A 23367-nucleotide genomic window follows, 5' to 3' on the forward strand; every position below is an offset into this window, starting at 1 on the left:
TACTGTTTTGAAATGACTTAATAATGGATATCACCTTTTGGATATTTAGCATAATTTAAAGCATGATTTGTTGAAACTTCAAGTCTCTGTTCGAAAAAATTCACCTAACAAACTGATTGAACTTGAACAGAACTTTATTCGACCACATATATTATTTACAATGATCAGTTTAAAAAAGAAGCTTGAGTTTAATGTTTAGAAATGTACACAGCATTAACTTTTATGAATTTTCATATGTACATAAATTATTTGTCTGACAATTTCTACAAACTTTAGTAGACGAATAAATAATATAAACTTTCGATGAAGCTATAACGTCAATAGACTTAAATTACTATAATATTTGTTTACTATTTACAACACTTACTGTCATCACAAAGACAAAAATCAACAAAAACCTATCAAAATGTTTACTTGATAATTTGACATTCAATAAAATCATTTTCTATTATCTAATCATCATCTCTAGTTTAAATTGGTGACAACTTAAAGAGTATTCAAACAAATAAGTACAATTCATTAAAATACTTATTAAAAGTTCTTTTTTTGTTTCTGTTTCAATATTTATCAGGAGTTTAAAAATGAGATTTACACAATTATTATTAGTCTGGTTCCAGTATACATTATTACCTATTATGGTGTAGGTGAATCAATATAATTTTCGAAAGTCGGAACAAGGTTGAATGCATTACAATCGTATTTCTTGACTAAAGAGATTTTGATCGATCCCTGGATGTGAAATAATAATCGGATATACAATATGTCAATATTTAGATGTGCTTTGCTCACTGAAACATTATCTAAGTGACATTCACTGATACAATTATATGACCTATGTTAAATGTTATAGTCAAACAAAGCTGTTTTTTGAGGTGGAGATATCTGAAAACGAAAACATGAGTATTGTTTAGGTTTCGGGAAACAAATTTGTAAGGATATAAAGGTGTCTCGATTTTCAGCTCCATCGCCTGCATTCATTCTCTCCTACCAGTCAAATTATCATTTCAGAGGTTTATTAAGTTAGATGCTATCGGATCAATAGACGTGTCAGTTGTCAGATTTTAGTACCAGTTCTTAATTTTCGTAATCACAGTTTTGCCATCTCATATACCTTTTTCCACTAGTAAGGTCGATGCTGTTTGCAAAAAGATATTTGTTGGTGCTGTATTTCCAACAGAAAACAGTTTGTCTAACAATTAACACCCAATGAAAATGAAATTTGCTGTCATTTTATAATCAGAGGAAGTCAATAAAAAGATAATGGTTGTTATTTAAAATACGTGTGGCGAATGAAAGAGCGCCTTCAATAATCGGTAAGATTGTCGGCTATAAGAAAGTTTGTTGAAATATCTCTTTTCTAATAATATAGGCATGTTATTCAAATTTAATAGTTCGAACTTTATTCAGGTTATGCTTATCGATTATGAGGTAAGCTGAAGGCTCATCTGATAGGAAATTAAATAAATACCATTTGCTTATTTTTGACTTCTAGAGCTGAATCATTAGTTACAAATGATTTTGTGTATGCTAATTTCTGGATGAAAATAATAGCTCGATGTCTCTTCACTATGGACTGTAAAGTGTTTAGATATTAAGTAGTAGGTAATTTAGACAAAATTTCCACACATATGCTCGACATCGGAGAGGTAGTGTAAACACTGCGTAAATTACGGATCCACCTGGAATGGCATTTCTTCTCAATGATGACCGTGAAAACTTTGTTCACCGGGTTTAATACATCGTAGGTATTGATATAACATACGAGTGCGATAAAAATAAAATATTTCTATTGGAGCTAGTAACATTAGAAATATCTATAAAGGCCATACAAATAGCATTTACATTCCCTGCTAATGAAATATTCAAAATAGTCAGTAAATTTGTAGTGCTGTTTCAAGAAAGCGTATTGACAAGGATACGAGTAAGATGTTTCCTGAATGAAAATAGCTCTGCTGTAAATGACATCTCATCAACCAGCTATCTGGAAGCTTATCATCATTTATGCTGAGCTCACAAAATACCCAAAGTTTTTCAGCGGGTAACTTAAAATCGATTATATGAACGATCTACTTGTAGAACGCGTTTACGAATACACTTTAACTCTTTTTAATCCTAGTAAGGAACAACTTTTTATCTTCCAAATAAAATATAATCTATTTGATATCAAAAAAGAATACACATATAATCTTTCCTCGATTCTCAATATTTTACTTTGAAGGTCCCAAAATACTCCAAAAAGAAGTTGGTTTGAATAGATTACTGAATGTGTCTATCCTTAAGAGTGGATGAGGCCTCATTTTCAGAATAATTTATATACAAGACACCTAGCGATTACTAAACATGACCCACTTTTAGTACAAACATGAACCGATATCATATATACATCAATGTAAAATGAATGGTCATCAATTAATAAGTGACATTATTTTGAATAACTGATATGACATGAAAAATAACGGGAAATTTCAGACAGTACATCAGTTAATAGTCTGAATTTACTCACAATACTCACATCAAGTAAAAATAATTATTTTAATTAGTCAAAATTAATAGGCTCAGGCCTGCATGAATATCTGGGCTACCTGTTCCTGCTATATGTGTATTTCAACAAGTTATCTGTTTTCTTCTTTGTTTTAACACATCATTATGCCTATTAGTCGCATAGCTTATTCAGGTACGTTTGTGAAACGTTTACATTTCGCCGTACACGTTACAAAAGAGCCCAATCAGGGACATTATGGTTGTTGGCAATATGCATCGAAAAGAATATACATTAATCAGATGTCGATTCCTGAACTCCTAACATCTAACTGGCGACTACTCAATATTTATTGCAAGGGTCGATCAAGAAATAGGAAAAGTAAACTTTTTGAAATACTTTGCGCTGAGAGTTCTATGTTGTACCGAAATATAATATTGAGTAAAGTCACTAATAATAACAAAATATATTAAACTAAGGGTATTTGCTTAATCAGATGACTAATAGTAGAGATTGTAAGTACAAGTTATGAACTATTTTCTCTTAGCAACCAAAGTAAGTAAAAGAAAGAGCTTAGAAGAAATACATATTGATGAATTACACATTATGTAAACTTTGCATCAGTTTACATTTTGGTCAGGATTCAAATTATTCTTAACACGTTTGAACATAAATTCATGTTATATAACATAGTGAACCGATTAGAACTACAACATATTAGGACTGTCATATAACAATATTGAATTTCACACAACTATAAACTATTGTAATCTATCACTTCTCTATAGAGTGTAAATCGAGGGAATCAACAAGTGAACCAAATGAAATCAACATCCATAAAATTAATAACAATTTTTTCACTGAAATCTTAAACGGATGCTAAATGTACAAATTGTATTGTACATTATTCTTATTTAGAACATTCAATCATAATAAAAAGCTTAATATATATTCGGTATATCATTTTTTAAATGTAAAAAACCTTTACATTTTTTAAAATCATTAACCACTCACTTAAACATTTAATTAGTTTGTCAACCAAGGTAACGTAAATAAACCGAAGTAAACCTAATTCGTAATATTTTTCATTATTTCATTTATATAAACAATATTGTCTAGTAATCATAGTATTGTTTAAAATTGAATAACAAAAAGTAAGTAAAGGAAACTATGAAATGATAAATTGAGTTTAAAAAAAAAGCAGCATACGAATAAACAGACAAAATAAACTTCGACAAAAGTAAACGCAAGTGACTAATAAACAATGAGAAAAGTAACTTTATGAAGTGCTTGCTTGCTTTTTTTTCTTTAAACCGAAAAAAATTAGAAAAGTACAATATGCTACAAAGAGTAGTTTGGTTTGTAAATTCAACTAGATTAAGATGAATGGATGCATGTTAGTACGAATTGGTTTATATGACATATTTGCATAATTCAGTTTAAATATAATGTTATTGAAAATCCTGAAACGTTGAATAGTAGTAAAGGAGACTTATGATTCTCTAAGAACATAACAGTGATTCGATGTTCTCTAAATTTTACTATTTGATCATAAACATTTGATTAATAGAGTCGATCATCACAGAAATATTAATTTTTCTTGAAAGGGTTCTATTTTGATTTATTTATAAAGTTAGGATTGATTATGTCGTGATTATTTCAGGTTCATTAAACACCAAACAACAGGGTATTATTGGATAAAGTGGTATTTTAGTGATTTTGCACAATTTGACGATAATTTTCTAAACTATGTTACGTTGATTGGAGAACTATTGAAAATCAAGGAGTGCCTGAATTATTCAGCAATGAGCACTCACGAAATAACACAGAGTTAAACTCATGTCATCCAAAGCATGTGGTAAGCATGGTATTTATATAACATTGAGTCAACACTCAATAGTTCAAATTATCATATTTAAGCGATTTGAGAACTAACAAAGGCATTATCAGATTACATTAGTGATTTACTGTAATATACTTGCCCACTGCTCGGTCCCTCCTGGTTCTCAATCGCTTTTCTGTTGATATCACTTCACATTGAAAGTTACTATGAGTTTCATGTTCTAGCTAATTTCTATTTCTAGACCATAAAATGTCAAAAATTAAATTTACTTAACTGCAGACACTTCGGTGATAGTATACATGTGATGGTTTAACGTTCTGTTAAGATTAGTGCAAAGAAGTGTCAACTGTGTTCAACTGTCCCATTATTTTGATCACAATGAAAGTAATCTTAAAATCAATAGAAAAATAAGCTCTTAATCAGTCCTAAACTTCATGTTTTATAAAAACATTCATTCGCAGTAAATGGTTAGTGATTTTAAAACTTTATAAGTTATTTCTTATATATCCATCAAAGTTCTGGGTTGATCTAATAACGCGGGATTTCTGAAAAATGTCTTTTATTTTCTATTCCATGCAATATGTTTACAGTTAGTAAATCTGATAGAAAGATTAAAGTTTGTAAATTATTTTTGAGGTGATCATCAACATGATTTAACAAATGATGAGGAAGCATTGAATATCAAAGACAGTTGGACAGCCGTTTCGTTTGCGTTTGGGATTGGTTATCAGAACACAGTCACATGATGATATGAAGTCAAACCAAAGACGTTTAGGTTGAATGCGATACCATACCATTCTTAATTTGGAACCCCAGTTGCATACATTTTTAAAGAACATGTATTTCAGGTTTTTGGAAAATTAAATTTCTGCAAATATCAACTTCTTCAGCAATAAGATATTTGGTGTGTGCTACTTATATCAACAGACATAAGTAGTATGTAACACCAATAAAAAATTGAATGGCTGGCAGCAGGAGGCTAAGAAGATCAAACTGAAGTAAACAGAAAGGATCTGTGAATTGGAAGAATTATACAGAATGATTGACAATTGATGGAAGATTTGCAAATGAAGCACTAAATATATGGTTCTCATATTTTATGAAGATAATCTGTAATTTTGTGTGGAATAGTAAATTAGTTTCTCCCACCTGAGTTCTTGTTCATATATATATATATAAATGAGAAGTATTACAAGTTAAAGGTAAATTAACCAAATTCTTGTACTTAGAGCGAGGATGGGGAGTAATTACTTATACTTTTTTACTCAAAACAAATGATTATCAATTACATAGTCTAATACGAATATTTTAAGTATAAGTTGCCATACTTTACATCAACAAGATAAGAAGAAATGAGCAAGACCGAGAGAAGTATCAAAAACATCGGAAATCTAAACATCAGAAGTGCAATACTTAAGGAACATATAAGATCGAAGAACCATATTTAACCGAAGATTTATAGGAAAATAAGAAGTGAATGCAGGGGCAACATTAGGACAGATTTGGGACCACATCATAGAATATATTAAATCTCGTTTACTAGTACTGTGTGAATCTTATTCAGGAAGTCCATAAATTCCTCTTATTCTGGAAATGTTGTTACCTAAATTCTATTCAACGCTCCTATTATGTCCGAAATAAATATATTTTTATTTTATTATCTCTCCTAGTTTACAGTTTATAACTTTAAAGATATGTCATTAGTGAATCCTGTTTGATCTTTTACTAGACATATCTTTAAATAGTAGGTATATGACTTAAGTTTTGTATTGCAGTCAGTAAACTCTACGGTATAAATAACATTTAGTCATAGTTTAGAATGCCTACACCTGTCTAGTCGTTTATCGAATTTCTAATAAAAACATAATTGACTTTATTATGGCTCCTTAAACAATAAGCTACCATTATTCATAGAAATAGTAGCGTTCAGTATTTATTCTTGTCTAGTTAACCCTAATTTTTCTATTTATAATTAAAAACAAATAATTATTGGCTTCGTTTCACATATCGCCTAAATGAAAACAAATGGTTCATCACAATATTGTTAATCTGAACAGTTTGACTCATTGAATGGTTAATCTGTTTCCAACAATAAGATTGTGTTTTTTTGTTCAACTTAATGTAAATACTTTATGAAATGTTGATTTTGAATTTTAAATGTTTATTTCCTACAATTACAAATGTTTTGTTTAAGTATCTTCCATTAAAATACAATAACTTAGAATGGAGGATTATTTCCATAAATTTCAATTCCATTCACCGTGAAAATTAAAATACGTAACACATTATGTGAAACGCTTAACATACTTAGTAAATGAAAGTATAAAAAAGAATTTAGGTCGTTTTGAAGAGCTTGGTTAATAAATCTATTTATATTTGTAAGATGAAGTTAACTGTATGTGAATGATTTAGATTCGAAGTTGACAAATATACCAAGGATATTATTATTGCAAAGAAAAACCGAGTCTCGAACATCCTTAAGAAACTTCTAAAAACGAAAATGCTTGGTAACTGTACTTACTATGACCTATTGGCTTGAGAATCTCATCTTCTTTATATTTTAAGTCTACAAAAGATGTACAAAAAATGAAGTATCACCCAGCTTTGTTTTATCAATGATTAATTCATCATAACATAAAGTTTTGTTGTAGCTAGCGGAGAAGTTTGAGCTACTTTGTTGAGGACAAATTATCTATATATTGAAAGATTTATTCCGGTTTAGTGACAGATTGGGTGGGATAAATATTTATGGTATATGGTTGGTTTCTTTTGATTTAACATCTTTATAAAATTAACTCTTTTTAAAGTCATAGATACAGTTTGCCAGCATCTTGGCTTCCAGTCTATAGTAGTGCCGGACTCTAAACAACTATTGCTTATACTCGTGAAGGATGCTCATTTTCAACTTAATGGCATCATATACATCAAACTGGTGGTATGGCAAACTGAAAGTTTATTCAGTCATATTCTTGCAGATTGCATAATCTTAAAAAGCCTTGCTCAAAGGAATAATTAATGAAATGGCACAGTATTTGAAGTATGTCAACAACACAATGAAGCTTTTTCATAAGTTGCTTGGAGATATTCAATTTACTACTTAACACTTTCTTAATATTGTACTGCAACAGAGGAAGATGGCACGATTAGACATTCAGTTCGCCGAAAAAAATACATGAAATAAAATGTAGCTGAATTTTAGTGGCTTTTGTCCAGTCAGTTACTAAAAGACACAAGTGAAGACACTAATTCACAGAACAAAAAGGATATACGTTGCCAGTAAACTGCAAAAAGAACTAATGACAATTAAAAGTGTCTAGTAAACAGGGGATAATCATATAAATCAACTAGCGAAATGTGGAAAAATTTGAGATCAAAAACCTACAAAAACTTCATTAAACGCAAAGTTTATTTTTGTCTAATTAAACTGAAAAGGGAACCATGGTGCATAAAGAATCAGCAGATAAATCAAAACTATATTAAACATGATCTGTCCTAGAGACATAGCGATAATCTTGTATAAAGCAAGATTTCATTCAACGAAATAAAAGATAGATACCTCATTCATGTCATTGTCAACTGCATGTATTGCTCTGTATGTATTTGGAAACGTATTGAAAAATAAGCTTAAGTTCAATTTCATGAACACATTCCAGTGGAGTTTCAATCAAGTGGGATAAAACTTACTCTAGTACTATCCCAGTCAAGCAATTTGGTTCACTGTAACGGAGTGTTTAAGAGAGTAATATCGTTTTCAGTTAGATCTTAATCAAACTCTATCCTAATACATACTTATATTTACGTGGATATACAGGATATATTGAACCAGTTCTTTCGTCTTACTCTAAAGGTCTGGTGAGTTTCTACCAGAGCATGGTAATAAGACTCAGCATAGTGCTTGTTTTTCAACGTTAGGCTTTTAAAAAAACATTGTTATTACACATGTTAACTTATCATTCAGGTGCAAACCCGTAATCTTAAGAAGTCTTGTAATTTGATTAATCACGCTGTACTGGAAGTTTTTCAAGAAATGTTCTTAGGCTATTCTCATATTTAAGACGATAATTTACCGGTTCACTTATCTTTTGAGCAACACAAGTTAGTCTAAAAGTAGCGTGGTAATACCTTCGTGGTATCGAAGTCATTTATTGAATCAACGAAGGCCCATGTATCCGGCCGCCTCAATTAACATAAAGTGTACTTTACAAGAAGTGTCTCAGTTGAAATGAAAGAGGAAAGAGAAAATCAAAAAGACGAAGATTGCTAAGATAATCAATAACAAGTCTGAAAGATAAAAGTCAATGAAAATTCATAAGATATCCATATTTCAGAGTAAAATAAGGGATAAATGTAGTTAAACTAACGTAATAGAGTTCGAAACCCAACTTGTTGTTACAAATCATTATCTTTTAACATCCTATAGACTTCTACGGATATCAACTACTCCTTAATCATCTTGGGAATAGTCGGCAATCGCACTTATCTCTTCTCTAGACGGACATCTGTATATTTGTGCTTACAATATATATTTCTGCCACCTAATTTACCAACCACAAGATCAACTGCTAAGTAACCGCACTATAAAACCATAAGTTAGAGCACTAATCATTGCTTTTAGTCCAAAAAATGAATCTAAAGACATATCAGATGAGGAAATGTTGGCTTCAAAAAAGTTTTGTTAACAAAAATTGCAATAATGTCGATCATAGTTCACAAACGAAAATGTCAGTAAAAACCCTAACTGCTTGGCTTTAGTTCGAAAATAAGATGTTGACAAAAATAATTATGAGTACACCCTAATGAAAACATAATCTGACGAGCCTGAAGTAAGACAAAATGTTTGTCCACTGCTAGCCACTATCCAACTCTGCTTAAAAATGCATCGAGATATATCAGATGAGTAGTAAAATAGATATGTTTTCAATGTACGCCACTGGTAGATAATATTTGTTTTTCTACTTTGGATTTACTAGCGTAGTAAGTGGGAAAAGAGAACCGAATGAATTCTCACTGTTAAAAAACGAACCGACTTCCCGTAATAGACAGTGAATAATAACATAAGGATCCAAAAACTTAGTCGTTTCTGTATAAACGGCCAGACCTTGATAATACCCGCCCTAAATTACCGATACACAGTTATTGGAAGCTTAAATGAGGATTTTTCTTTCGTAACGAGCTATTTAAAAAGGACAGTGGTATTTTTCCTCGCTGAGTAAATTTCATTGTTTTGATCGTTTATTACGTATCAAGACTACTGTTTTCACTTTAATTGAGTTTATTTCAGTTAAAGTATTCGACTAGAGTACCGTTTTTACCGTTCTCTTAATTAGTTTTGTCGTTGGTACTCTTGACTACCTCATTTTCAATTGTATTTGTTAGTACTTTTGGTCCTAACAATCTACAGTTCTTCACTTTTTGGTCATTGACTATTTTTTTGTTTCTAAGTATCATCGCATCTCGTTCCTTTTTGAAAAGGACTCCTTTTAAATGACTGGACAGTGTAAAAAAAGCAGTTGCCAACGTCCGGGTTGTCGTTATCCCGTTGAAAGCGGCATGCAGTGCGACGAGTGCAAAAGCTGGTACCACGAAGTTTGCACGAACTTAACGCCTGCGGCTTTCAAACGGTTCAGTAAGAAGGGTTGCGTATGGCTTTGTCAACAGTGCTGTTTGGATGCAAACAGCTTGTTAACCGAGGCCATCTCATTGATAAATGCTGCAAAAAAGTGTTTTAGCAAGCGTAGTCGGAACGCGTCTAACAGCATTCAATCTGTCGACACGCAAATCGAAATGAAGCAAACTAAAGTTAGTTCGATAATAGATGACTCACGCCGGTCAAAGAAGGAAAAGCAGTCTCCAAAGGAGCCTGTCTTAAACAAAAGCTCAAGGAAAGTAGGTTCTTCTGTTCCCCGTCTCCCAGATGGGATCCCACAGGAAACGCCTAAAACCCGCAATCGCAAGGCTCGATCGGTTTCAAGCGGTAAACATAACCTGACCTCTCAGGTCGTCGACAACCTTCCAGAATCCAACATTAGGTTTGACGCAACTGTTGTTTCTTCTCCCAGCACCGTTGACGAGTGGGTACAGGTTGTAAGGAAGAAAAAAAGTAGCGATATAAAAGGTAATCCTACCGCCGCGACAGTAGTCGTAAAATCGAAAGCTGATCATAGCGATAGATTGGCTATTTTTCATAGAATTAAAGAGAGCGAGAGCTCTGAACCTAAAGCTCGTTTTGAGCATGACATTGTGCTGATTAAGCAGCTGCTTAATCAACTCATGCCTCAACATATCACCGGGGTCACATTGCTAAAGGTGTACAGACTAGGGAGTCTAGCGGACTTGAAACCAAATCATTCCAGACTGCTTAAAGGAGTATTCAACTCTTCGAACGAACGTGACCTAATTTTACAGAATGGACACAAATTAAAGGGTTCAGGAGTCTTTATACGAAAGGACCTACCGTTGGCAGACCGTGTAAAAAGACGGGAAGCCGAAAAAGAACTACAACTTAGGTTAGACGCTGGCGAAAAGGACCTAAAAATTGTAAATTTTCGGGTTGTAAGGCTTCGACAGAGAATGATCCCGAAGCCACTCTGGGTGAAGCACAAAGCCACTTAAATAGGCTTCGGATCTGCTACACTAATGCCCGGAGCTTACTTAATAAGCGATCAGAAATAGGTGTACAGATTGACTCTACAATCCCAGACATAATCGCAGTTACAGAAACCTAGCAGACACAGGCTATAGATAGTATGGAACTTGATTTCGAGGGTTTTACGTTAGTAAGGGCCGACAGAATACAAAAGCGCAAAGGAGGGGGAGTAGCTCTATTCATTAGGAATGCTATCACATTTGCCATTATCAACAGTGTATCCCATGAGAGTGGGACATGTGAATTAGTTAGTCTCCGCTTGAAATGCAAGGGACAAGAGCTGATGATTGGTTTGGTCTATCGCAGTCCAAGCTGTGAGGTAAATGAAGTCCTGCTAAGCAATCTCAATACTTGGTCACAAAGTGGTCGATGTCTAATCCTAGAGGACTTTAATGCACCTATGGTAGATTGGGAAAATCTGCGAACTGAATCGTCGGAAAATTCCTTCGAGCAGGAACTAGTTGATGCGGTTATCACATGTGCTTTAGTGCAACATGTGAAAGAAGCGACTAGGTACGACCCGGACGCTGAATCATCCTTACTAGATCTGATACTCACTCACTATGAGGATGATGTTGCGAACCTTCATTATATGCCACCCCTAGGTAAAAGTGATCACGCGGTTTTAATTTTCGACTTCCATATAACTGTCAGTCACGAGCACGCGTCAGCCCAATCCAGACCCAACGTCTGTAAAGCAAATATACCAGCTATCATGCACTCAGCATCGTTAGTAGATTGGACAATAGACCAGGAGTCCTCAGTTGAAACGGCTTGTGACGCATTTCGAAATTCATACTTGAAAGTTACCACACCCCACATCCCTTGGACTACACCAAGGGGGCCGAGAAACTCCCCACCATGGTTCAGTAGGGAGGTTCGCATCCTTCTCCGTAAGAGAAGAAAAATGTGGGATAGATTTAGGTTACTGAGAACTGATAAAACTAAATCCCAGTATAGAAAAGTCCGGAATACCTGTGCCTCGACCCTCCGCAAGTCTAGAAAGTTTTACGAAGAAAAGATTGTTAAGGAATCCATAAAATGTCCCAAACGCTTGTATCCTTATATAAACCAAAAGACAAAGAGAAGAGGAAATATTCCTGCTCTATGGGGAGACAGTACTGCCGCGTCACTAGTGGAGGACGACTTTAGTAAGGCTCAAGTGTTCTCAAACTACTTCAGCAATGTATACACCATAGAAGCACCCTTCCCATCAGCGCATACAGATCCCCCCGTGACCATTAAAGAACTCGATGTCTTTGGTCTACTAAATAAGCTTGACATAGGTAAATCCACGGGGCCCGATAAATGACATCCTAGGCTACTAAAGGAATTATCTGACTTCGTTGCGAACCCTTTAAGTATATGCTTTAATCTATCCGTAACGCAGTGTCGTTTACCGAAAGACTGGAAGAACGCCATAGTAGGTCCTGTCTTCAAAACAGGTACGAAACACAAACCTGAGAATTACCGACCCGTTAGCCTAACTAGTGTGTTAAAATCTTGGAAGAGATTATTCGGAAGCAGTTGTTTAAGTACCTCGATGAAAACCGGATCCTTTCGGAGAAGCAGCACGGTTTCAGAATAGGTTACTCTTGTCTCAATAACTTATTAGTGGCTTGTGAAAGCTGATGCGCTCTTAAGGACCAAAAGTTACCTGTAGACGTAGCCTTCATTGATTTCAGCAAAGCTTTTGACAAGGTTCCGCACAACCGGCTGTTATATAAGTTAAGAAAAGTCGGGATTGGAGGCAATCTATTTATGTGGATAAAAGACTTCTTAGTTGGGCGTCAACAAAAAGTTCGGGTGAACTCAAAGTTATCTAGCTGGGGAACTGTGCTTAATGGAGTGCCCCAGGGTACAGTTTTGGGGCCAGTGCTATTCCTCTTGTATCGACACCCGAACTAGTGATAGGGAGTGAAGTAGTTGAGCGTGTCAACCGCTTCACTTATCTTGGAAGTCTCATCAGCCCTTGTGGTCTGGTGTGTGACGAAATCTCACCACGGATACAGAAGGCTCGACTAACTTTTGCCAACTTGCGTCATTTATGGCGTAGGCGAGATAACCGTCTATCAACTAAAGGACGTGTTTACTGCGCAGCAGTTCGTTCCGCCCTACTTTATGGCAGTGAAACATGGTCGGTAAGAGTAGAGGATATCCGTAGGTTACTAGTATTCGATCATCGATGTCTTCGAAATATTGCTCGCATATCATGGGACCATCGAGTAAGTAACACAGTTGTTAGGAAACGGGTACTAGGTAAGGATGGCAAATCAATTGATGAAGTAGTGAAACTTCATCAGTTGAGATGGCTGGGACACGTGTTACGTATGCCCAACGACCGACTGCCTCGACGTGCTATGTTCAGTGGTATAGGAGTAGGTTGGAAGAAAGCTAGAGGCGGCCAAACCAAAACATGGCACAAGTCCATGAAGTCACTGACAAGTGAACTGAGTCATGTTGGTAGATGTAGACTACCTGGTTGGGGACCGCGAGATGATAGCAACCGATGGTTAGAGACTCTGAATGACATGGCGCAGGTGCATCCACTCTCTGTGTTCTCCCAAATTCTAATCTTCTGAATTCTTTATGTCCCTTTTTTCCTCTTTCCAAATTGATTTCACTGGATTATACTCCTTGAATAGCATCTCCAAACCCTAATCTTCCCGATTACCGCTTATACTCTTATTACCTCTACCAATACGGGATTTGAATCGACAATTGCATCTCTGTGGTAATGTGGTGTGGCAACTCGAACTGATGTAAGTACGTACGAAGTTCTACGTTGTTACTGACTGACTGACTGACTGAAATGACCCTCCCCGTCTCCTATCATCATCGGTCTTGCTATATGCCGACGATGTCAAGATATAGAGAGCGATACGATGTGAGAGTGATAGCTTAGAACTTCAAAATGACCTGAAGAAAGTATCTGAATGGTCTCAAACCTGATAGTTGCCGATAAATACTTCCAAGTGTGTTGTGATGCATATCGGTCATCAAGGTACAGATACATACACGATGAATAACACAGAGCTACCTTTCGTCCAGACATATAATGACTTAGGAGTTATCGTTAGCCAAGACTTAAAGACTACTGCACACTGCCGTGCAATAGCCGCCAAAAGTTTTAGAACGTTATGGTCAATACGTAGGGCTTTTAGTCATGTCGATGCTGACGTTTTTGACTTCATATACAGTGTTCGTACGCCCTAAACTTGAGTACTGCATACAAGCAGCCAGCCCCTGCTTAAAAAAAGACAGTGAGCTTCTGGAAAAGGTTCAGAGGACAGCAACTAAGCTGATTCCCGGAATAGCGAAGCTTCCGTATGAAGCTCGACTGGCCAAGCTGAACCTTTTACCGTTGTCATATCGCAGAACTAGAGGCGACTTGATTACAGTTTTCAAATTCCTAAGTGCCAAATTTGCACCTGATATGCCCTCATTTTTCTTGTCTACCAAAACAGAGAATTTACGAGGACACTCCAAAAAAGTTCACAAGCCAAGAACAAATTACTTGTCAGCTGACTATCGATTTTCCCATAGAATCATCAACGAGTTGAACTCATTACCTCAGCACGTAGTTGAGGCTCCAACCGTCGATTTTTTCAAAGGAAAGTTGGATCAACTGAAAGATCACCATTGCCAGGACTAACACAGGCCATCAGGCCTCCTGTCCTTCCCAAGCTGAAACTGAAACTGAAACCGAAAGCTGTGAGGAGAATGAACCTAGTTTACAGTATATAACTTGACGTATTAGCCTCGGAAAAAGTTTGTTCAGTTGAAACGTTTCAGAAGTCAAGGGTTTGTCTGTGATAAGAAAACCAGACTAATAGCTCTTTTACCTCACAGTAATTCACATGTTGTCGTATGTAAACAAATAACCAATCATTAATTGAAAAAGAAAATGGAGTCAACACCTAGGGAATTTTTATCCATTGCCAGCGTGATTTGCTCAAAACAAGAACCCGAATGATGTCTCTGAGACAATGGAACAGATATTTTACTCAATAAAGTCATAATTCTATTCAACCAGTAGACGAGTAGTGTACATATTCACTATTAGAAATAATGATTACAAATCTTCACTTTTAAAGTCAATCACTGCAAAAATCATGCCTATATATTCTCGTTTTTACTAGCTCACCACAAAATACTGTCTTTGTTTAGTGAGGTTTAGATACTTCATTATGTTACTTATAAGAGAACAATGTAGCGGTAAATAAATCCCCAAAATAAATAGCATTAAGTTTTCGACATTGGATGCTGACCATATGTTTTAGTGGACTCATCTAGCTGAAGGCGCTCGGTCAGGCATCCGCACCAGATCACGTGTGGTAACGCCGTGCTCAACACCAACCGCAATCGCTAGCCAGATTAGATCAGAGAATCCCGATATATTGGTCATCGCCAAATATACTCTTCCGATCTCCTCGACTCTGTCTTTTGATTTCTCTTGGTGGGAACGAAATATATTAGAAGGTGTTACTGGTAGAAGCGTTGTCAAACACTGAATACCTGTGACATCATCAACAACATAACATTGTGATTTGGAGCCAAATACACACAACTATGACTGAGGAACCAATAATTTCAGTACAATTCAAAAAATAACGCTTAAATTGGTCTGAGATTAAGATTAAATATGAGAAAATGCCTGTACTCACCCAAGACATCAATATTAATAGCTTTTTGGGATTTTGGCCCGTGAGCACAAGACCAGTTACCCCTGTCCTCAAATTTAACGTTCGGTATGTAAATTTCATATACATCGTTAAGTCTATTGCATATATAACGATGATTTTCTATATAAAATCGGCAGTTTTCTGCTATATCATTGCCGTTGTGACTCCAAATAATTGGAAATATTTGGTTTTCAGAGGAACAAGATAATTTGAGATAAGATCCGGACAGGGTGACATTTGATGGCAGCGCGAAAAATGTTATTGTTTGATATAATGGTAGGAAAGTAACACATAGTAAGACAGAAGGGAAAAGCGTAAACATATTCAGGATTTGAAAACCCGCGGAATCGTTCTATTGCATAGTTTGAGGGTTTAGTATCCAATACTTTTGGTAAGTGACCTGTGTAAAGTACACGACTTATTTACTTTGCTATACTGATTTCGAGATACGCTAAACGTCTTTCATTGCGTCAAATAAAGTTATTGTAGTCACTCGAATATCCCAAACATAAGTTTTACTTTAGGTGCTGTTTTAAACTCGTTTGAATGTTCTTATTTCAGGATAATGATCTGACGGAACTAGTATCTACCAATTTGCGAAACAGAAGTTGTAGCATGAGAACATAAAGTGGCAGAGTGAAGTGGATCAATCGATGTAAATAAGTTGGCTGATTAAACAAAAAGACAAAAAGATGAAAAAAGATGAAGAGGAGCGGCATAAATAAGTTCCAAAATATTTACATCGCTTCTAAGGAGAAAGTGTGAGACGATCTCGTGAGCTCTCAGATGGTTATACGCCTTAAATTTTGTTGAAAAAGCTCACAACTCAATATGAGTGGCTGTCTTTGGACGAAGTGGAGGATTACATATTGTAAATCATGCTTTGACTAGATCTCCCTGTTAGCTGGTATCCGAACTTTCTGGTAGCAAAATACCGAGTTTAACTCCTCCAGAGATAAAAAAGACGATGGTATAAAATTAAGCGATCTGCTCTCTGTAGTCCATTATGGAATCGTTTGCTATATATGCAGGTTGAAGTGGTTCAGTGTTCTTTTGAAACTCATGTGAATCGCCCTCGCGTTTTACACCTTTTTGCTGCTCTATTTTGACTGCATAAATGATAACTGATGAAAAGAGGTTTTTAGTAGGTTGTTGATAAACATGAAAAAAATTAATGTGTCAGTAATGCTCGTCGTGATACTCCAGACAGTGACACCCACTAGTTTGAATGCACGCCATTAATTTTAAATCATAAGCCTTGATCGTTTTGGTAGTTCCTTAAGTGAGAGAACAGTTGACGTTAGAACCCGATTCGCTCTATCTTAGCAAGCATAACGATGCGCGGGACTTCATCTATTGGTTCGGCGAATTTTGGGAGTAATACATGTACAGACTTTCTGATAATAGCAGTCTGTTCGACTGCATCACTTTAACACAGTGTTTGTTGTACAGGACATGATTTTTTCTAAGCCATGCTGTACTTTGTGAAAAGGGTTGCTTTGTTTGATGAATCCTCTCATCTAGTCATGCATCAAAACCCTGATAGTTACGACAGTGTCGAAAGCAGAGTTGCAAGTCTTATTCATTGCCTTCATTTGTTTGGTAATTCCCTGAAATCTGAGAGGACACCCACGTTGTTTACGGGATAATGAGTGTGTATCGTTGTAATATGCCAACACATCGATTCTCAGTTTGACAGTACAAGATGAAAGTTGTGCAGACATTGTACCACAATAACTTGTTCTAACGAGATCAATTGTTTGTAATGAAAGTGAGCTAAGAATTGGACAAAAAAACATTTTGTTGCGCTTATTGGCTAGGGACTGCTAATGAGGCTCAGGTTAAGGACTGGCCACATTACGGCACGAATACTTGTTTGTGTGTACATAGAATACTAGGTCTCGAGTACCTATCCAAAAATTTTCTTTCTAACAAACGATTAACTCACACCATGTCAGCGTGTGATACCGAGAAACTGTGATGATTAGGAGTATTTGAATGATAGTACAGACTAAGAATCCCGGAAATAATGCAACTTAACCATGAAGTACTAGATGAGCACTAACGAAAGTATTGTAATTGGAGTCTGAAATCAGGCAGTCTCAAGTACAAAAAAATCATTGGTTCATAATAACACCACGAGAATTTAAACCAATAACACAACCTAACTCCTGGATACAATTACCTAGATACTTCGACAGAATTTCAAAAACATTAGTGATTACATTTCAGTCAGCGTATAGTCTCGCCAACGATGTGAATTTCATATCATCCATCTCTTCTTAATTTGTAACTAACTGTAATAGATATTCTGTTACTCACCAAATATTCGAAAACAATTAGATCTGGACACTTTTGTTTGCAAGAAGTTTTATATAAACTAATTATGGGTTATCAATAGAGTAGTCACACTGAAAATCGCACAAATCAAAATCTTTTCAACTAAATGTATAAGTAACGAAACATTCGACATCAGACAATAATTTTATGAATCTTTCGTTAGCATTTTGTGTGTTGCTACAATCAAACTACGCAGAAAGTATTTGAATATATATATATATACTTTGAATTTTGTCATGAAAACTAAACACTGGAAATGTATCGATCAGAGTAATTTGTTTATTGGAGTGAAAAAAGTAGTTCAGCTTTCACATTATGTCGGCAGACTATACTTTTTGAGTTCAGATGTAGTAAGGTTTTGTATTCATAGTTAATCAGTTTTCTAATATTACAGACATGGGGAACAAATTTCGTGGGTTTTTTTCTAGAATAGGCCGCTAACAGATACTTGGTAAATATATTATATGTCTACTTATAATAGAACATAAAGTCAGGTTGTAAATATAAATTTTTTTTTCAAGTAATACAAAAATTCGAAGAACAGAGACTCACGACTCTCAATCCACTATTTCGAAAGTAATAGTGTTGCATACAAATATGCAATAATTTATATCAAAAATGAAATGAAATATAACTAAAATCTTTTGGTTGATGATATAATACATAGGTAGTTCTCATGTGATCAAAGTAATCATTGGATTTTACGAAGCACGTAAAACTAGTAGTTCTGTCAAGGGAAAATTTGAGTATCACGTGAATTTTGGTGCATAAACTGTAAAAGTTTTAAAAGTTTGGACATTATTTACCTAGAAATCAATGCATGAACACTTTGAAACATAGGTTTTATGATTCTTAGGTAGATGTTTCCTTTTCAACGTCATTTTATGGTAAGAACGAACCATGTAGTTTGATAACACTTTAATTCTAGAATTGTAGTCAAATTATGTAACTATGGTCATAAAATTGATCAACTAAAAACACAAATATTTCATTTAAGATTTATTTTTTACGTGCAGTAAGCCTAATCTCTAGTTCATTTAACTGTTGTGTGGTGTCGAGTCGTGGTTTACTATGATCACCAATACAGGAAGACTACGTGCCAGTTAACCGATAAGATCCCCCGTAGGCCAAATATCAGAAGGCAGTTGATGACTGTAGTCGAGATGCATTTTTTGGCGATCTCGTGGTATCGAAAGAATACCGAGATCGTACCAAAGGAGTACAAGTGTGGTTACTGAGTGTAACCGAATCCGTGCAAGGTCAAAATCAACGGAAGAAAGAATGTCTTTAGCACAGTTATACAAACAAGTACAGTAAAACAATCACTAGTACAATTGGTTATAATAATAATTGTTTCCATCAATATTTATAATAGACAGACTAATGAAAGACAGATATGTTCACTTTTACACCCCATCCTAAACGAGTACTTTTTTTTAGATAAAATTCTAGTATGGATTGTTCGAAAAGCTATTCAAATGGAGATGTAAATAACCATTATATAGATAAGATACTCATTATTGTCGATCGGATTGTTAGTAGAAAATAAATCTCAAGTCTACACTTGAAAATCACTTTCACCTTGTAGAAAGTGTATTGATTTTCTAACATCTTGTTAAACAAAAAAGAAGAGGCACATCGATCGGAAAATGTGTATATAGGAAGAGATTTACCTCTGCATTATTATACACATTTTACTCTCAGTAATTATTCGGACAAAATTGATTAAATGAATCGTTTGAGATATTAAATCCAGACATGGTATTATTTAAATAATTTAACCGATAGTAGACTTGTTTCATCTAAGAATGTACTGAAAACATAAATAGAGTCATCTTAGAAACAAGAATACTCTTATAGAAGGATGAATAGAAAAGCTTAAAATTCACATATCTTATTAAGTCTATTAGCAACTGTCGTTTTCTTCATTGGAGTGAAAAACTATAAATTGTTAAAAATTAATAAGGCCGTAGGTTTTTACCCTTTAACAATCTATGAAACATCGTTTTTCTTCTCTTTACAAATAAGTAATTGATTATACAAAAAAAACATAATGGAAATTGAATGTTAACCTTACTTCTTATCCACAATATGGATGATAAATATGCCTGCACATATGTATCTAAATTATTTTACCAGTGAAAAAAATATGTCCATGAACTAGGAAAGCTACATTTTGACATATTACTTAGCAATTAATTGTAATTCATTAAAATGATGTGCAATTTTATTTCTGTTAAAGAAAATAAGATGAACAAGATAGACAATATACATAAATATATATCTGTGCACTGTTCCGTACAACTCATGTATTTGTTGACTGAATTTAACATTCAAAAGGAATATTACCATTAGACGACAGATTTAATGATGAAATTTGAATTCATGTTCTTGATGTCTATGTGCTACTGACATGCGCAATAAAACATAAAAGTGAAAATTCACTTTCTTTCTTGTTGTTGTTGAGACTATCTATAAATATATGATCAAAAGCTTTTCAATTGTATATTTATCAAATATCGGTTTATATTCAAAATCCCCCTAATTTTCATTGCATACGACTTATAGTGAATTAATTAATTTTATTAGATTGTGATAATATATATATTCTGAATATTCTTTTATTCTTTCAAGCTTAGATCTAATTTATAAAAGTGAAGGTTTTACAAATCAGAATAAATTACTTAGTTGTCTGGTGAAGTTGTGAAGGCATGGATCAGCAAAGCAAGAGCAGTTTATGCACAACTGAAGGACATCTGGAACTCAAAATAACTGTTAACTAACACCAAAGTCAGAATTTTTAATACAAATATCAAGACAGTTCTACTGTATGGGGTGGGAACCTGGAGAAGTACGAAATCGATCATCCAGAAGATACAAGTGTTTATTAATAGTTTTCTACGAAAAATACTTCGGATCCGTTGACCAGAAACTATCAGCCACAACCTACTGTGGGAGAGAACAAACCAGATTTCAGTGGAAGGAGAAATCAAGAAGAAACGTTGGAAGTGGATAGGACATACTTTGAGGAAAGCACCCAACTTCATCACAAGATAAGCTCTCACTTGGAATCCTCACGGCCAAAGGAAAAGAGGACGTCCAAAGAACACATCACGTCGAGAAATGGAGACAGATATGAGGGAAATGAACAAGATTTGGATAGAACTGGAAAGGAGGGCCCAGGACAGAGTGAGTTGGAGAATGCTGGTTGGTGGCCTATGCTCCATTGGGGGTAACAGGCGTAAGTAACTAAGTTGGTAATGCGCTTAAAACACCAGGTGAAAAAGTATTATTGTGTTCGAGCTGACCAACTTATAGCTAGAACAACAATAATGTAACTAAAAATAAAACTGAAAATTATAAAATTTTTAATTAACGATAAGGTTAATTAAAAATTTAAAGGCTTATAGGTTTGTTGATGATAAGTCTTGCAAATTGAACGCTATATTCGGTTCCTAAGCTATTCTTGTAACCCCCAAACTAGAACTATAAAGCTACCTGAACACGAGAGAGAAGGCGCAAAGTATGCGATAAGCACTGTACTCCGAAGGTTCATTTTAGTACATAGAATATAGGGTTTTTATAGTATTGTAAATGTCCTTGGGTTGCCCGAAGATTCTGGAATGCTACTAAACATAGTAGCAGTATAGCGATCAGTCAATCAGAAACTCTACTGTGACGCTTCACTTCCTTGTTTTTTCTGCTAAAATTTCAAGTGAACGCTGATTGGATGAAATGTTTCTTAGTATTTACTGATCTTTGCTTGTCATTTGAGAGAAATTTTCTAGATCACCTCAACAGTTGAAAAGTCATGAATAATTTCATAAAACTGAATGAGCATCTCATGTAAATATCCATGGAAAGATATAATGTAAACTTATGATTAGATAATGTTAACTTATCATTTACTTATGTCAAAACGTTTGTTACGCTGCATTTCTTAAAAATTCGTGTTTTATTAATGTATTATCCGATCGATTTTAGGGTGTACAAACTATGTTGACATATGCAACATTGTTTGAAGAAATTTGAAGAAGAATTAAAGGTATTTTGTTTTCATTGGGACAGATTTCTTTAAAATTGCATTTAAAAAAATTGATGACAATATTTACTAAAGGGTTTACAAGAGTTCTGGCATGCTAATAAATGCAAAGACCTGAGTAATACTTCATATTACCCATTGACGCCTTATCTTATTTTCATCATTTAAAGTCATCGCAATGAAATTTTAAAAAATTACACAACGGTGTTCTAAATTATAAGCAAAGATGTGTGGTGGCTAGCAAGGACGGACATTACGTTCTATTTGTGACTCGTCAGCCGGATGTTCAATTGGCCTCTAAACGCTCTGATACGGCCGAGAGTGGGAAGAGTCCGTTCTCCCTCTCGAAACGCTCTTACATGGCCACGCGTATATAGCCTCTGTCAGGGAAGTCTTACTCACTGCCTTTTCGTGGCACTACAGTTGTTTACGAAATTGAGAGGATGGAAAGCGAATGTCCGGTTCTTTAACCGTGTTGGAGGACACGGAGAGTCCACCTAGGGGAGTTGGAAAACCCTGATTCCAAACCAATGGTGCACATCAGCTCCAGGATTCTGAGGGAACAAATGGCATATAAACCAATCGTTGGTCACCGGCTACCATGGGACTGCATCTCCTTACGATGCTCCACTACCTTGTGGATCAGACCTTTGGGTTGAAGGCTTCGAGTGTGGTCCCTAAGGAAACTGCCTGCTTCAGTTTTGGCACCCTGGCAATATCACAGCCCTCACACAAATCAAATGAGATTTATGTGGTGCATTTATATTTGTTGCCTTTTTGTACCACTATCTATGTGTTCAAATAAATAAATAATAAGATCAACTGCAGTCCTAAACATTAATGAGAAGGTTCAAGTAAACAACACGAAGTGAATATAAACTTCACTCCATTGCACAAGCATGTGGCTATCAGGACTCAGTAGCTAAATGGATAACGCAATGGCGTTTGAAGTGCATGTTAATCGGTTGCGAGTTCTGGAGTAAACATCAACTTTGGAATGCCGGTACATCCAGTTAACGAGCCCCAAATAGAAAGAAAAGTACGTCTTATATCCTACTGTTAGCCACCACCCATTTTTGCTTATAATGCTTGTGACTTAAGATAATATCAAGATTTTTTTATACACATTTGGAAAAAACATATTTATGAAAAATAAAAGTTGATAGGGTTAAAAACATTGAAAAAATTTTGTTTTTTAAGGAAAGAAAATTGATTTATTTTTTTGTATGTTTGTTTTTCCCTTTATATCAGTTATACCTTTACAATAGTGCATATTTATTATATTAATTTATATGAAATTTTATAAATATTAAGGTTAATAAATGTTTAAAT

The 23367-nt window shown here is 34.8% G+C and overlaps 1 protein-coding gene across 1 annotated transcript in view; it reads right to left on the reverse strand.

Annotated features, from left to right (window-relative positions):
* MS3_00007995 (uncharacterized protein) overlaps nucleotides 1-16185 on the reverse strand; it is a 30036-nt gene extending 13851 nt beyond the window's left edge. The window contains exon 1 of the mRNA XM_051216330.1: nucleotides 15636-16185. Coding sequence (XP_051073775.1) covers nucleotides 15636-15975 — 340 coding nt within the window. The 5' untranslated portion in view covers nucleotides 15976-16185. The remainder of the gene's footprint in view (nucleotides 1-15635) is intronic.
* Nucleotides 16186-23367: the final 7182 nt, after the last annotated feature.

Source organism: Schistosoma haematobium, chromosome 1 (assembly GCF_000699445.3).
Source record: "Schistosoma haematobium chromosome 1, whole genome shotgun sequence".
Lineage (NCBI taxonomy): Eukaryota > Metazoa > Platyhelminthes > Trematoda > Strigeidida > Schistosomatidae > Schistosoma > Schistosoma haematobium.